Here is a 16,345-nt window from a genome sequence, read left to right as displayed (position 1 = left end):
CACATTAGAGATAAGGCCCTGGGGCCCCCGCGGCCCCGCCGCTCCGCTTTCCCTTTCCGGAGGCCAGGCAGCCACTCTGCTCGCCGCTCTGACCCCTCCCGGGCTCGGTTCCAGGAGAAGCCACTCAGAAAGAGCCTCGGTTTCCCTCACGTGTAAAGCGAGGACGCTCTCAGGGTTGCGAGGCCCCGAGCGACAGAGAGAGGAGCCTCGGCGGCACAAACGCGGGCTTTATTAGCACATTCCGTTGCGAGTGACAGCCCGCAGCGACACCGCGGAGGAAAGGGTTCTGGAGAAGTTAGGGTTTTCCTGCCTGGCAACTTGGCGCAGACGCTTGGGGCAGCCCGGGGCCGAAGCCGGGGCGGGGGCACGGGGCCACTTCCGGCCGCCAAGGGCGCGTAAACTTCAAAACTTCCGACGGGGCCAAACCCCTCCGTGCTCCTGGTGCACACCGGAAGGGAATCGGCTTTGGGTCAGATCGCCTCCTTCGAGAAGGAAAGAACTGAACCTCTTTCTTACATCGAGCCTGCGGGAGACTTCCGCCCACACCCAAGATGGCCGCCGGAGGCGCCGAGAGAAGGGGAGAGTTTCGGGATGCGGGACGGGTCACTGGGACGGGGCGGAGCCTCCTCTCCCCAAGTTCCGATCCCACCAGGACTGGATGACGCGCGTCCAGCTGGGGCTTTGTCGCATCTGCGTCGCTGTCCCCGCGCTCTTCGGGCGAGGAAGTCCCTTCGGGGTGGGAGGAGGAAAGGGTTAAATGAGTTAGCTTGTTCTGGCAGCTCGAGTTGGAGCCCTCCTCCTCCGGAATCCCGCCGCTAAGTGAGATGCCGGCCGACCTAAAGACCATAGCTCCCAGCATGCCCTGCACCGAGGGGCCTCCTGTCCACTTTAGGAACCTCGAAGGATCATTTGGGCCCTTAGGAACGGGACTGACTAGGTCCCAGACACACTGTGCCAGGGGCGCGGGGAGAGAACGCCTAGGACCCCGGAAGGGCCCGAGACCTAGCCTCTGGAAGCCGGGACGGCAATTCAAGAACTAAGTAATTCTGAAGTTGTTGAAGCCAAAGAACCCGGATATCTGAAAGGGACTGCCCGGGAGCACAAATGCCAGCATGCTCCGCGCCGCGAGGATTTGGGGAACTCAGGACCTTTAACGTTCTGACACACGGTGTGGACTACAGATACCGGCAGGCCCTGGGACTCAGGAAGGGTCAGGGCCAACGGAGAGGAGCGGCCCCGGAACTACAGTTCCCGACATGCTTTGGGGGCCGGCGCTCACCTTGAAGGAGCCCTGGAACTCGTCGCTCATCCTGCGGAGCTCGCGGCCATAGCGCAGTGCTGCGCAGAGGTTGGGGGGCGCTGAGCTCGAGCGCCCCCGGAAAGGGCTGAGCTCTTCTTCCTCCATTCCTTCATCCTCGTCGGTCCCCGCGGGGAACGAGCTGTGGCGACTCCGGGTCTCAGCCCCAGCGCCTGCACGGGGGACGGGGGCGACATGAGTCTCTACTCCTTTGCGCCCCCAGCCTTGCCAAAGCCCTCCAGGCAGCTCCCTCTCACTGATGTCTCTGTGTGCACAGTACCTCCAGGGGTACCTGGAGCCCCAGTTCAGTTCCTTCATATGTAAAGCGAGGGAAGCTCCTGGGGCTTTTGTGAAGATTCGAATTAACTTCTCAGTAATCCCACAAATCTTAATTGAGCCCCAACAGTGGGCCAGGCCCTTAGAGTATCAAATGACCTGCCTCTGTGCCTGCCACAAAATAAGGCCATAAGTAGTATAATTATCAGTGCAACACCATAGGGCCTCGGGGCACTCCCTGGATGAGGTCTCTGGCCCCAGGCAGGGCTGAACTCTAGCTCAGCAAGTGATCTAGATCAGCAAGTGATGCTGGGGCCCATCTATTTCACTGTTGTGGCCTAGGGAGACCTTGGGTCCCTGGAGAACAAGCACCTGTCTGCAGCATGTCTGTACCTCCCAGAACACCCACTTTGGAGATTGAGTCTGGAAGGGTCTGTTAATTTTTTTTCCCCTTAATATTTTATTTACTTATTTGACAGAGAACACAAGCAGGGGGAGCAACAGGGAGAGCGAAAAGCAGGCTCCCTGTTAAGCAGAGAGCCCAATGTGGCCCTATCCCAGGACCCTGGGAACATGATCAGAGCCAAAGGTGACACTTTAAGTCACCCAGGTGCCCCTGTCTGTTGACTTTTTAAGGTAATGATTATGGAGCACTTACTATGTGCTAGCCCTCAGAATTACCTCATTATGCTCCTAACCATCTTAAGGAGTACTAACATTGCCTCCATTTTATAGACGATAAGACAGAGGCTTAGAGAAGTGAGACTTGTCCAAGGTCACACAATGTGAAGCTCTCAGGCTGGAACTCCCTAGAAGTTTCTTGGACTCCCGAGTCCAGTAATTAGCCATTGAGCTACACCTCTTCCCTTGTCGGACCACCCTTCAACTCTGAACCAGTGTGCTCACCTCTGTGTGGGGAGAGACCTATCCCCTACTACCAGTGGCTGTGTAGAGGTCACATGAAGCATGTGAAAGTGCTCTGAGAGTTGAAAGTACATGATAGGTTGTCATTCACAGTCACCTCTCCTGTGTTCTGACCTCTGTACTGTGTGCCATCCCTCCACTCCTGCCAATCCCACCCCCAAATCCAGACCAACAAAGACCTAGAACCACTCCCAGGAGCAAGAACCCAGAGCTACATAACAGCGTGAAAGACAGCATGGGCTCAGCAGCTGAGCACCTGCCTTTGGTTCAGGGTGTTATCCCGGAGTCCCAGGATCGAGTCCTACATCAGGTTCCTTGCAGGGAGCCTACTTCTCCCTCTGCCTGTGTCTCTGCCTCTCTCTCTGTGTGTAACTCTCATGAAGAAATAAATAAAATCTTAAAAAAGACGGACTGACAGCATGGAACAAACACACGGCAACATGCTGGGGGTCCCTGGCAAAGCCCATCTGTCAGGGAAGGCATTTTGGAGGAAGTTGGATTTAGGCCAGGCTCTGAGGCCAGGGACAAGTGTCTCATTCTCTCCCAAAGGACCTTACACAAAGCCCTACAGGTCACTTTCAGGGGCTAAGAAAGATCCGTGGCTAAGAAAGCTAAGATGTGGGGATCCCTGGGTGGCGCAGCGGTTTGGCGCCTGCCTTTGGCCCAGGGCGCGATCCTGGAGACCCGGGATCGAATCCCACGTCGGGCTCCCGGTGCATGGAGCCTGCTTCTCCCTCTGCCTATGTCTCTGCCTCTCTCTCTCTCTCCCCCCGCCCCCTCCCCCCCCCCCCCCGTGTGTGACTATCATAAATAAATAAAAATTAAAAAAAAAGAAATAAAAAAAAAAGAAAAAAGAAAGCTAAGATGTGAAGAGAGTACTCGATTCAGAAAGGTCTAGATTAAGAGAGTGGTCAGAGCTCCTGGCTGTTCTGAGCTTCACCCAAGTCCAGGCCTGATGTCAGGAAGGAACACCATACAGCCTTTGAGAAGTGAGGTGGAAGTGGAGAACAGGCAGCTAACTCAGAAATCAGGATTGGGGATACTGCCTGAGAGTCAGGAATAGAAAGACCCCTGATAAGAACAGGCCCATCTACAGAGCACTTTCCAATTCTGTGGGGGGTGAGGGTGTGGGCAGAGGCAAGGGCCCCACCTCAACCAGATTTCTGTGACCTTGGGCCATATTCTTCCTCTTTTTTTTTTTTAAGGATTTTAAAAAAATTATTTAAGAGAGAGGGGAGCATGGAGGTGACTGAGAAGAGCAGAGGGAGAGAGGGAAGCAGACTCCCTGCTGAGCAAGGAGCCCCGATGGGGCTCTATCCCAGGACCCTAGGATCGTGCTCACTTCGGCAGCACATATACTAAAAGCAGGATCCTGGGATCATGACCTGAACTGAAGGTAGACCCTCAACTGACTGAGACCCCCAGGTGCCCCACCTTGGGCCCTCTCCCAACCTTTTGGGGCCTTGGTGTCTTCCTCTATGAAATGAGGGCAATTTCTATCTCCCAGGACCTCCAAGAACAGATGAGACAAGGAGAACACCAGGTTCTGCCCCTTTTACATCCCGAAGCCATCGCTTCTCGGCCTTTTGGCTAAAATCAAGTGTACATCCCGAAGCCTCCCAGCTTCCCAGTGAGGTAGCTGCTAAGTTCTCCCTATATTACAGATGAAGAAATGGAGGCACCTAGAGGTTAGGAACTTGCCAGAGGTCCTGCAGCTGGCACACCCTCCTGGCCACTTAAGTGCTCGAGGAATGTCAGCTATTCTCCTTTACTAGTTTTTAATAAGGCACACAACCACCACACTTGACAGACACAAGGTCCAAGAGTCAGAAAATGAGTGACTTGCAGGTGGCCACTTGGTCTGGGTACCACCTCCTTGCCTAGGAATCAGAACCAGCAGAATACTTGCCATGTCAAGTTCAAAGTGCTTCACCTGAATCAATTCATTACATCTCCATCACACCCCATGAGGAAGGTTCCTCACTGTCCCCATTTTACAGGAGAAAACTAAGGCACAGAGAGGGTAAGTACCTTCCCCAATGTCACACAGCCAGTAAGTGGCAGAGCTGGGATCCAAACCCAGCCAGTTTGGCTCTAGGGTCTGTGTGCTTAATGCTCATGCCCCAGGTTCCCAACAGCAGCACCTTGGACCACCTTGGGGGTGCAGTCTGGGGGAAGGCACCTCTGGGCCTTTGGTGAGTGCCCGCTCTATCAGAAGCCTATCAAATGGGGTAGGGTAGGGTATTTTCACCAAAGCCATGGATTTAGCAATGCCAACCGAGTCATCATCAAAATGACAATAATTTGTGTAAACTGAGCTTTTAAAAGTGCCCTACTCTTTGCTGGTCATAGCTTGAAAGAAGCCATAAACAATATATAATTAACTGTGTTGGTATATTCCACTAAAATTTTAAAAACGTCAAAACCATTCTTTTTTTTTTAAAGATTTTACTTATTCATAAGAGACCCACAGAGAGAGAGAGGCAGAGACCCAGGCAGAAGGAGAAGCAGGCTCCATGTCTCCATGTGGGGAGCCTGATGCAGGACTTGATCCCGGGTCTCCAGGATCACACCCCGGGCTGATGGCGGCACTAACCGCTAAGCCACCGGGGCTGCCCTGTCAAAACCATTCTTAGCTCATGGGCTGACAAAAAAAAAGGGATTTAGCCGTGGCTATGGTTTGCCAACCCCTGCTCTAAACCCAACTGTGTCTGTCCCCTTCCTAAAACCTTCAGTGGCTCCCAATTGTCGAGGAGGTGAAATCCAAACTCCTTAGTGTGTCTTTCAAGGCCTTTATCTTCTGGTTCTAACTTATACTTTACTTGTCCATCATCAGGAGGGCATAGGTTATTCACGTCTACCTCCACTGAAAGAATGGCAGTCCTCAACTCTGCTCAGAGCCTAGGCCAACTCATAGTAACAATAACAGCAACAATCACAGTAATAGTAAGAACAAAGATTCTTCTGGACCAGGCAGTGTTTCTAAGCATTTTTCCTATATTAATTGATCAGATCCTCCCTACAACCTAGAAGGGAGGACTAGTTCTATTCTCATTTTACAGATAAGAAAACTGACGCAGACAGAGTTAACTAGCCTGCTCAAGCTCAAACTGCTAATAGAGGGTAGTGTGGTGTTTGAACCCTGTGGCCTCACCTACTGGGCATTCCTCCTTCCCTCTCTACCATCCATCCACACACACAGCTCACCACATACCTGCCTGTCCCTGGCACTGGGCTATGCGCAGGGCCTGTCACAGCACAGAAGGTAGCTCAGTCTCTGCCCTGGGGATGCTGACAGTCCAGGCCCACAAGACCCAGGGGCCAGGGGATATGAAGTGTGACAGGACTCTGCCCATCTGGAGGGGGCAGTGGCTTTGTAGCTCTGGCAGGCCATTCGCACTTGTTGATTTTTATGGGAAAATCACTTACTTTTTAGGTATTGAAAACAAAGTTTAAGAACACCTGTGCTGTCCTCGCACTTTCTTTCCCTTGCAGCCCTCCTCATTGAAGGGTCTGGAGCTAGGGGAGGTGTCCTTATCACTGCTTCAGACTATTCTCACTCCCTCCTCCTCGGTCTAGTTATCCAGGCCACACACCCCCTGCTGCAGGAACTTCTTCCATCCAATCCATGCTGCTCTCTCCATCACCACGTATCCTTATTCATTCACAGGACCCAAGTGGTCCTTCCCCTTCCTAGCCTCTCCTTCCTTGCCCTGCCTTCTCTAGTCCTGCCCTCACTCTTAGTTGCAGGGACAGAACCTTCGGTAATTCTATCCCAAGCCTTACACCTGGCTGGCTCCCTGCCTTGGTAGCCCACTCTAGTGATGCCAGAAGTTCCAGAGCAAACTGACACCCCACACCAACCATTCCCTCCCTTGCAGGCACCTCTCCCCAGCTAGGCTGAGACAGGCACAACTCTGGTTAAACTATAACTCCCTGCTGGCCCCCACAGGCCCCTGGTAGCCAGTGTGGCTGGAGAAAAACACAACCATGCAGCCACCACTGAAATTCATGGCCATAGGGATGCCTGGGTGGCTCAGCAGTGGAGCATCTGCCTTTGGCTCAGGGCATGATCCCGTTTGTCTGGGGAATCCAGTCTCACCCTCCAAGGAACCTGCTTTTCCCTCTGCCTCTCTCTCTCTGTCTCTCACGAATAGATAAAGTGAAACAGAAAGAAAAGAAAGAAAGAAAGAAAGAAAGAAAGAAAGAAAGAAAGGAAGGAAGGAAGGAAGGAAGAAAGAAAGAAAGAAAGAAAGAAAGAAAGAAAGAAAGAAAGAAAGAAAGACCATTATACCCAGTTGCGCCCTTGACATTGCCCAGTACACTTCACATGCTCTATGTTTGGGGATGCACGACTACTTCAAACCTGATCCTTTCTCCTTCAACCCTCTCCTGGAGAACCTGGAAGCACCCACAAGAGAAACTTCTACTACTTCCCATAAAGTATCTACCCAAGACCACGCAGCTATGTCCACTGTCTGGCGTTTAGCTGAGCTAGCCCTCCCCAGGCACCAGACCCCTCCCCTACTCAAAGACATCTCTCTAGCTAGTCTCCCTTCTCTCCTGCCTCATTGGGTAGTTTCCTGGCTCCTGGATTACTCCCATCAGCTTATAGACGGGCTTTTTTCTTTCTCCCTTCTAAAATAAAATTTAAAAAATTAAATTAAAAATTAAACAACTCAGGACATCTCGGTGTCTCAGCGGTTGAGTATCTGCCTTTGGCTCAGGGCGTGATCCTTGAGTCCCGGGATCCAGTTCCACATCGGGCTCCCTGCTTTTCCCTCTGCCTATGTCTCTGCCTCTCTCTGTGTGTCTCTCATGAATAAATGAATACAATCTTTTTTAAAAAAATTAAACAACCCTTTCTGGATCCTCCTTGGGCCTTCAGGTGCTGCCCATTTCTCTGCTCCCTTTTCTGGAACACAGCTGCCAAGATTGGGCTCTCTCCTTTCTGCCTCCACTTCTCTTCCTATCATCCCTCCCCACTGAACTGAGCTCAGCCTTCCCCCCACCTCCCCACCCAAACTGCAACAGCCCCCTCTTGGTGGCTCCAGGGCTCCGCTCCCAGTCCCCCTCCAGCCAGACTATTCCCCCTTGCAGCCCAGGCCCTGCCTGCTCCTGGTTTCCCTCCAATCCTGCTAATTCTTTCTCAGTCCTCAGTGCTGCCTCTTCCTCTGCTGCTGGCCTGTCTATGCTGGCTCCCCAGGCCTCAGAGAACATTACCTCAGTGATTGAAAACTCCCACGTGTATAAATCCCACCTGGACCTATGCCTATTAGAAACCTCCATCTGGCTGCCCAAAAGGCACCTCTCACCTGCCCTGGCCCAAACAGTTCTGCCATAGCTCTGTCCTTCAGGTGCCCAGGCCAGATTCCTTGCAGCCATCCCTGGCTCCTCTCTTTTCCACCCCTGCCCCCAACATCCAGTTCGTTGGCAGATCCTGCCAGTTCTACCTTCAAAATAAACCCAGAGGGATCCCTGGGTGGCGCAGTGGTTTAGCGCCTGCCTTTGGCCCAGGGCGCGATCCTGGAGACCTGGGATCGAATCCCACGTCGGGCTCCCGGTGCATGGAGCCTGCTTCTCCCTCTGCCTGTGTCTCTGCCTCTCTCTCTCTCTCTCTCATAAATAAATAAAAAAATATTTTAAAAATAAAATAAAATAAAATAAAATAAACCCAGAGTCCAGCTATTTACCACCCCCACTGCCACCACCAGGTGCAAGCCACCATCCTTCCTCACTGGGACTCTTGTGGCTGCCTCTCCTGCAGCCCCATGGCTGCTTTTGCCCATTGCAGACTAGTCTTAACTCTGGGGCCCTGGTGATTCTCTTGATCCCAAATCAGACCAACTTGCCTCTGCTCAAAGCTGTCCCATGTGTTTCCACTCAGAGTGAAAGCCAACACCCTGATACTGGCCTTCCAGGCCCTGCCCAGGGGCTCCTCCCCCTCCCATCTATCCCTCCCTCCACTTCCAAACTCTCCTCCCCCCAGGGCCTAGACCGTGTCCTCCCCTCAGGGCCTTTGCATTTGCCCTTCCCTAGGCCAGGATCTGTCTTTTTCCAATGATATGGACGGGGCTCACCCCTCACCCCTTCCAAGCTTTGCTGTAATATTGCTTCATGCCAAGGCTGACCCTGACCACCCCGTTAGAGTCTCCCAATACTCTGGATTTCAAAGAGAAAGTAAATGTTTCTGGCACTGCAACCCAGCGCCTGTCATCTAACACATTATGGCATTTGTTTGTTTACGGCTTGTCTCTTCTCACTCTCTCACTTAGCTAGAATGTAGGCACCACAAGGGCAAGGGCTTTTATCTTTTTTGTTCACTGGTGTACCCCTGGCAGCTGGGACAGCATGTGGCACAAACTAAGCACTTGATATGGAGGATGAAGAGGAACAGGGAGGTGGGGGGTAGAAACCTGTAGCGGAGCAGAAAAACAGCAAGTGCAAAGATCTGGATGTTAAAAAGGAGGTAAAGAAAATCTGGAGTTCAGTCTGACAAAGTGTGGGGGGGAGCTGGGGGGGCCGGGGAGGAAGACCCGGTAAGCCTTCCTATTCCTGAAGGTGGGGATGGATGGGGTCATTCAGACTTCAGGAGGTCAGGGATACAAGTTTTGTTCACACCAGACCTCTATGGTGGTTCCAGGCGCCCAAACCTGTGTTGGGGATTGGGGAGGTGGGCACTGGTGAGAAATGGCCACCACACTCTGTGCCCATCCTTCCATCTTAGCACTGGGTTCCCTCAGTGGATGTGGACAGGCCCGCTTCCTGGAAGAGGGCTATCCTTGGAGTCATTTACCCCTGGCAACTGGCAAGGATAGTCCCCGTGTGGGTGTGTGCCAGAGGGCAGGAAAATACATACCTGGGGCTAAGGTCCAATTTCAGGGAAGGTGCAAAGCTGGGGGCAGGGCACCTTGGAGTCTTCCAGCCCTGGTTCCTACCAAAGGTAATGCCAACCAAGTGTGACCTTAGGCAAGTCATTTCCCCTTTCTGGCTGAATGGTTGTCTCTAGGTGATTTGTGTTCTGGTCCTATGCTAACAGCTACATTCTTTGAATATTTACTGCGCACTGGCCCTATAATTGCTTCCTATATATTTCTACTAATCATCCCAACAGCCCTACAATGGTGGTGATTAATTGCTCTGGTTTACAGAAGAGGAAACTGAGGTGCAGAGAGGTTAGGGACTTACTCAAGGCCAGCGAGTGGGGATGCAGCTAGGATGCAGGGAGCTGTTGGGCCCGGGGCAAGGTGGCCAGGCAGGTACCTACCTCCATGGTGTTTGCGGCTGGCTGGCTGCCCCTGCTGGTGACCAGCTTCCCCTAGGAGGCCTGGGGCCGTCTGCTGGTGCTTGCCAGGGCCTGGGGGCCGGTCCCCTGTGGGGCTGGGGCCCAAGCCCCTATTTGCAGGGCTGGAGTCTTCCTGCTCACTGGGCTCAAACTCTGGGATCTGGAACATGCTCTGGGCTGTGGGGGCAAGACAGTAGGTAGTTAGGGCACAGCTGGGGTAAATGGTGGCTAGTGAAGGGAGAGGGCAGCAGATGCCCACCTTGGAACCCCAGGTTCACTCCGCCTCCCGGGCCCCCGTTTGTCCACTGAGGCTAGCTGGGCAGGTCGCTCAGCCTGTCTACCTAAATCTCCTCTTGTGGAGCCCCGGAGCTGTGAAGCGGTTCCAGGTCCCTACCTAGGCCCTGGCCCAACCTGTCCTCGGTGACGGCACACAAGTCTTACCCCAAGCCCGATCTCGAGGCCCCTGACCCGGGCCTGCCGCCTCCCTCTAGTACTGAGGGAGTCCGGCCCTAGTTGCCTGGGTAACGGGAACTGTCACCGAGAGGGCCCAATCAGCTGGTGATATGTCACTAAGGCGGGCCAGGGGGCGTGGCTGCTCCTGGCCCAGACCCCGCCCCCGCCGGCGGACCTGCGCCCAGCCCACTGCCGTCGTCCCGGGTCCCTTCCTCTTCTCCCCGCCGCTCGGTTCCTGACTTCCTTATGCCTGGGTCATGCGTGGGAGCAGATGAGGGATTCTCTGGGGTCTCCTCTTGGAACCTGGAGACCAGCTTCTGCTGACAAGCCCTTCAGCCCCTTTGGGCCTTAGTCTCCACTCCTGTAAAATGGGGATGATGACATCTCCCTTAGAGGCCAGGGAACTCTGTAAACCGAGTGGCGATTACTGTGGGTGAAAGCACTTTGCAAAGCTTCAGCTGAAGCTCAGCCGTCGGATGCAGGTGTTGCTGCTGTCACTGCTCCGTGTGGACGGGGGAGTCGGGTCGGGAAGTCCCGCTCCCTCCTCCCCACAGTGGAAACCGCACCGCACGCCTCGGGCGCACTACTCCGCGCGCCAGCTCAGGAGCGCTCGAGATAAGCGAGGAAGCCTCCTCCCCGGCAGGATGGCTGTCCCGGCGCGGGAGAGGGGGCCCCGCTGAGGGTGGCCGTAGGACTTAAGGGGGCTTCGCGCAGGCACAAGGCCGGCCAGGTGAGCGGGAACCGCAGCGGGCCGGGGCGTGGGGCGGCAGTGCCTCCCCGGGACTGCGGGGCCCTGCGGGCGAAGCCCAGGGGGCGGGGCCCGGGGGCCATCTTGGCTGCGGGCGGAAGTTTCCTTCGGAGAGCCGGTGAGGGGAAGTTGTTGCCGCCCCTCCGCCGGGCGGCGCGATCTCAATTTGGGGATAGGGAAGAGAAGCATGGGAACTGGAGCCCCCCAAACGAACGAGGGCAGGTGGCCCCGGGCACAGCCCACCCGGATGCGGTTCAGCCCGGGCGTCTCGGCCTCCGCCTGCCTCTAGTAACCCCTGGCGCCCGCCGGCAGCGCACCTTGCGCCAATTCTCGCACGGCTCCGGCGCGAAGCTGCGGAACTGGTGGGGCCAGACTCTGCGCAATAAGCGTAGCGAACGGCGCCCGCGCAGGCGCAGGCGCAAGAGGGGGCGGAGCAGCGGGAGCCGGGGAGCTGAGGAGCTCTAGCCCCGGGTCCCAGCGACCAGAGCCCGCTCCCGCAGCGGCGTCCGGAGGACCCGGCGTCGGCCTCCTCCCGCCCCCCGAGGCTGGAGAGTGGATGCAGTGGGGGGTGGGGAGGGGCAGCGTCCGGAATTCCGAGGACGGAGGGCAGAGGCCATCCCCAATCCGGATTATTGGGGGAACAGAGACCCCCCCCCCCCAGTTTGGGGAGGAGGAGAGCTGGGCGTTGAGCGCCCCCCTCAGCGACCACTGCCTTCAGTCGAAGGGTATCTGCCGGCTCTCCCCCTCGGGCCCGATCGACTTCAACGGCTAAGGCCAGGGACCCCTGTCTTTCAGGCTCTGCACGCCCCCACCCCGGCTCTGGGGCTGGCCCAGGGAGGAGACCCTGCCCACTTCCCGCCTCTGCCCTAGAGGGGCACTCCTTCCACGCCTCAGAGTGAGGGGCCCAGGCCCCAGGCAGGCTGCCTGTGCCTCTCTGCAAGGGGAGGGTCTCTCCGTCGAGGGGGAAGGGCCTGCCAGCTGCAACTTCTTTCCTCCTGAGCTCCTCATCTCTGTCGCTGCACCCTGCAACTCCCACCCCTCCATATTTATTTTCCTGGCCCCCAGCCAGCCCCTCCGTCTCTTTCTCTGGGATTCAGGCCTCCCTTCCTGACATGGAGAGTAACCTGTCTGGCCTGGTGCCTGCTGCTGGGCTGGTGCCTGCGCTGCCTCCTGCTGTGACCCTGGGGCTGACTGCGGCCTACACCACTCTGTATGCCCTGCTCTTCTTCTCGGTCTATGCCCAGCTCTGGCTGGTGCTCCTATATGGACACAAGCGTCTCAGCTATCAGACCGTGTTCCTGGCACTCTGTCTGCTCTGGGCTGCCTTGCGCACCACCCTCTTCTCCTTCTACTTCCGAGATACCCCCCGAGCCAACCGTCTGGGACCCCTGCCCTTTTGGCTTCTCTACTGCTGCCCTGTCTGCCTGCAGTTCTTCACACTGACACTTATGAACCTCTACTTTGCCCAGGTAACCATGGTAATGGGTGGGGGTGGGCTGTGGGGTGGGAAGCCCCAAAGGCCCAAAGGAATGATGGGCATCTCTGCTCCCAGGTTGTGTTCAAGGCCAAGGCGAAGCGCCGGCCAGAGATGAGCCGAGGCTTGTAAGTACAAGGGACACGTGGGCATATCCTTCAGGCCAGGGGCAGGGAACAGCCTTGTGTCCATTTCTTGCCCCCACCCTGTGTAGTGCCAGGGCGAGGACAACTTAGCAAATGTTTTTGAAAGAACCATGAAAGTTAGGCACGTGGTACACACGGCTCAGCAAAGGCACTGCATCCGTGAAGGGCAGCATTGAGAGAAATAGCTATGCTAAGTGTGAAGGAAAAGGCCCCCAGGGTCATCCATGATGGATGAAGAGCTGGAGGCCCCAGCCCTGGGAAGCCCCAGACTGCACTCCTGGCTGACCTTGGGTGGCAATAAACTTGTCATTTGTATAACGTCTTTCAGTGTTGTTATCCCCATCTGAGAGATGAAGAAACTGAGACCCAGCAAGGCAAAAGCCTCACGTGCAAGGTCATAGATATGGCAGGAGGCAGCGCCAGGGCCTACTTAAACCCAGGTTTCTCTCAGTCCTGTGCTCTTTCCACTGCACCACAGCTATCCCGTATGGGCCTCAGTTGCCCTATCTGTAAACCTGGAGGGCTGGGGTTCAGACTGATTTGGTCTGGATTGGTTCTGATTGACACTGGAGTCTCCTGGGGGAGTTTGGGTGGTCAGGGAGTGCCAGGGATGGTTGTCTGGGGCTGACTGTGCTGTGGGCTGTAGGCTGGCTGTCCGAGGGGCCTTCGTGGGGGCCTCGCTGCTCTTTCTGCTGGTGAATGTGCTGTGTGCTGTGCTGTCTCGCCGGCGCCGGGCACAGCCCTGGGCCCTCCTGCTGGTGCGAGTCCTGGTGAGCGACTCCCTCTTTGTTATCTGCGCCCTCTCTCTTGCTGCCTGCCTCTGCCTTGTTGCCCGGCGTGCACCCTCCACCAGCATCTACCTGGAGGCCAAGGTAGGGCCAAAAGCCCTGATACCCGGTTTTCCTTTGGGGTCTTTGGGCAGTGGTCTTCAGGGCAGGGAGGAAGCTGGAGCCTTCCCGCCCTGAGGGTCCCCATTGTCATCTGTGCCAGGGAACTAGTGTGTGCCAGGCAGCTGCGATGGGTGGTGCCATGGTCCTGCTGTATGCCAGCCGGGCCTGCTACAACCTGGCAGCCCTGGCCTTGGCCCCCCGGAGCCGGCTGGATGCCTTCGATTATGACTGGTACAACGTCTCTGACCAGGTGGGCATTCAGCACATTGGCTACCTCCTCTTGGCCTCCACTTGGCCTTGGCTCTGTCTGGGTGCCCCTCTGGCGCAGTTGTGGATTGACACAAACCCCTGCCTTCCCACAGGCGGACCTGGTGAATGATTTGGGGAACAAAGGCTACCTGGTGTTTGGTCTCATCCTCTTTGTGTGGGAGCTGCTGCCCACCACCCTGCTGGTGGGCTTTTTCCGGGTCCACCGGCCCCCACAGGACCTGGTGAGGGCCAGTGGAGAGGGGTGGATGCTGGGAATCCCTTGGGCTGGGGTCTGGCAGGGCTGTGGGGCAGCAGAGAGCATGATGGTGGCTTTTTCTCCCAGAGCACCAGTCGCATCCTCAATGGGCAGGTCTTTGGTTCCCGCTCCTACTTCTTTGACCGGGCTGGGCATTGTGAGGACGAGGGCTGCTCCTGGGAGCATGGTCACAGCGAAAGCACCAGGTAGGAACCCTGGCCCTGAGTCAGATCCTCCGGGCTCCCAGCTTGCTCTGTTGAGCCATGGGGATCTAGAACCTGGTCTGCCAACTTTCCCCCTTGATCCTGCCCCTGCCGTGCCCGAGTTTCCTGTCTGTACTAGGTGAGGTACCCTCTGGTTTCAACCGCAAGATCAGTTTGCCACAGTGTAGAGGATTCAACTCCTGGGTGCTGGAAAGCTGGGGTCCTGGACCCTGTTCTGAACCTCCCTGCCTCTCCCAACTCCTGTGAATGTGGCCCTGGTCACTGCCTAGGGACTGACCCTTGTTTCTCTGCCTGCAGCATGTCAGGCAGCCTAGGCTCTGGCAGCTGGTATGGCGCCATCGGGCGGGAGCCAGGCTGGTGCGGGGGCAGCCAGACACGGACCACTCCGCTGCTCTTCTCCCAGGTGCTGGGACCAGGTGGCCACCACCACAGTCTCTACTCCACCCCACAGACGTGATCCCCTTCTCTTCTCCCCTAGAACACCCAGACCCCAGTCCTCCCAACCCAGGCCCCGTGCCAAGTTCACCTGCCGCTTCTTGCCCAGGATCACGGGAGACTGTGGCCACCTCTTCCCCTGGCCGGCTCCTTGTTCTTCCTGTCGTAGTGAGCTTGTGCTATCCCCACAAGGGAACATGGCTCTGGCTGCCAGATGCCCACAGCACCTTGGCATGACCTGCCGCCTCTGCTTCTACACTGGAGCCAGCTACCTCTCCTGCACCTGCCACTCAATAAACAGTGTCTGTACCCCTCATCTGTTCACTGTCATTTGTCTGCTTTTTGTTCCTTATGTCATTGCTTACACGGCTGAAGACCCATCAGACCCAGGCCCTCCAAAGGAGCAGCTGGGCTGGGTTGGGGTCACTTACCCGACCAAGACTGGTGGGCAGGGAGAGGGAGGAGCCTGCAGTCTGATGGCAAAGGAAGCCAGAAGAGTGTTCCCACTCCAGTCTACTTCTTGCTTGAAAAATTTCTACTCTCTCCTCAAAATCTGCAGATGTCATGATCTCCAGGTCAGGGAGCCTTGTATCCCCTCGGGGTTCCAGTGACACTGTGATTATGCATCTCATATGCCTGTTACCCTGGATTGGGATTTCTGGAAACCCTGTTTCCCTGTCATCTTTCCCAACCTGGCATTCCAGGCCAGGGGTTAGTCTAGGGCTGTGGAGGAAGTGGCCTGTGACTGAGTATCCCCACCTCCCTACCAGGTGTGGATTTGGCCAGATAGTTAGGCTGCCCCGTATAGTCTGCCTGGGGGCCCCTTCTCTCTCTCTCTCTCTCTCTCTCTCTCTCTCTCTCTCTAAGATTTTTATTTATTTGACAGAGGAGAGAGCAAGTGAGCACAAGCAGGGGGAGTTGCAGAGGGAGAGGGAAAGGCAGGCTCCCCACTGAGCAAGTAGCCCCATGTAGGGCTTGATCCCAGGATCTTGGGATTGTGACCTGAGCTGAAGGCAGACACTTAACCAACTGAGCCACCCAGGTGCCCCTGGGGGCCCTTCTCTACTGCCCCTGATGCCACGTCACTGCCTTCTTTGGGGCAGTACCACAGCCTTGTCAGATCTGACATCTGTCTTGTGGTTGGGAGTCATCTATCAGAGGATCTCTCTCCTGTCCACATACCTGGTCATCACAGCTCTTAGAAGCTCCTGCCGCCTAGCACTAATCCTGTCTTGAAAATTTTCACTTGGAATGATCTGGGAACCCACCCTTCAGGGCTTCTGGAGAGGTCACCTGAGGCTGAGAATGAGCTTGAAGCTTAACAGTCACTTTTTGTTAAAAGGAATATTTGTAAGGCGCTTTATTGTGTGTGCCAGCTTCTGTTTTGAGCATTTACAAATACCTCCTTAATGCTCAGAGCAGCGCTCAGGTGATAATCATCCCTTTTCTGTAAGTAGCAACTGGGAGGCTCTGGAGAGCTTGGTAACACGTCTACGCCCTCTACTGGTAGGGGGTGGTCAGACTTCGAGCCCAGGCCTAAAACCACCCACTGTCAGAGCTGAAGACCCCGGGCCAGAGGATTTGGGGGAGAGAGCAGGGTTTAAAGAAGCAAGTGGGAACACAGGAGAGCAGTGCCGAGACCTGCCTGAGCCCTAGTTGTTCGGGCTGTGGGGGAGTGCTGGCACTAG

The 16,345-nt window shown here is 55.8% G+C and overlaps 2 protein-coding genes across 6 annotated transcripts; one reads left to right on the top strand and one right to left on the bottom strand.

Moving 5' to 3' along the window:
- Positions 1 to 209: 209 nt before the first annotated feature.
- Positions 210 to 10,539, bottom strand: BAD (BCL2 associated agonist of cell death). Of its 3 annotated transcripts, none has more exons than XM_041773822.1 (4): positions 10,411 to 10,539; positions 9,765 to 9,959; positions 1,280 to 1,470; positions 210 to 729 (listed from the first exon to the last, which is right to left on the bottom strand). In XM_041773822.1, exons 2-4 carry the CDS (start codon positions 9,949 to 9,951, stop codon positions 604 to 606), a joined length of 504 nt encoding a protein of 167 aa, XP_041629756.1. In that variant the 5' UTR covers positions 9,952 to 9,959; positions 10,411 to 10,539; the 3' UTR covers positions 210 to 603. The 3 variants fall into 3 exon arrangements, with proteins under 3 accessions (XP_041629756.1, XP_041629754.1, XP_041629753.1); XM_041773820.1 differs by lacking the exon at positions 10,411 to 10,539 and adding an exon at positions 10,224 to 10,305; XM_041773819.1 differs by lacking the exon at positions 10,411 to 10,539 and adding an exon at positions 10,042 to 10,217.
- A 273-nt stretch (positions 10,540 to 10,812) lies between these two features.
- GPR137 (G protein-coupled receptor 137) lies at positions 10,813 to 14,973 on the top strand. 3 transcript variants are annotated; one of them, XM_041773816.1, is made up of 8 exons: positions 10,813 to 10,965; positions 12,081 to 12,452; positions 12,536 to 12,585; positions 13,250 to 13,475; positions 13,594 to 13,743; positions 13,856 to 13,984; positions 14,086 to 14,204; positions 14,520 to 14,973. In XM_041773816.1, exons 2-8 carry the CDS (start codon positions 12,096 to 12,098, stop codon positions 14,677 to 14,679), a joined length of 1,191 nt encoding a protein of 396 aa, XP_041629750.1. In that variant the 5' UTR covers positions 10,813 to 10,965; positions 12,081 to 12,095; the 3' UTR covers positions 14,680 to 14,973. The 3 variants fall into 3 exon arrangements, with proteins under 3 accessions (XP_041629750.1, XP_041629749.1, XP_041629751.1); XM_041773815.1 differs by having other exon boundaries at positions 11,779 to 12,452; XM_041773817.1 differs by lacking the exon at positions 10,813 to 10,965 and adding an exon at positions 10,986 to 11,708.
- The last annotated feature ends 1,372 nt before the right edge of the window (positions 14,974 to 16,345 follow it).

Source organism: Vulpes lagopus, chromosome 11 (genome assembly GCF_018345385.1).
Source record: "Vulpes lagopus strain Blue_001 chromosome 11, ASM1834538v1, whole genome shotgun sequence".
Taxonomy (NCBI): domain Eukaryota; kingdom Metazoa; phylum Chordata; class Mammalia; order Carnivora; family Canidae; genus Vulpes; species Vulpes lagopus.
Note: the sequence above shows the minus strand (reverse complement) of the source record. Positions and strands in the feature narration are given on the sequence as shown.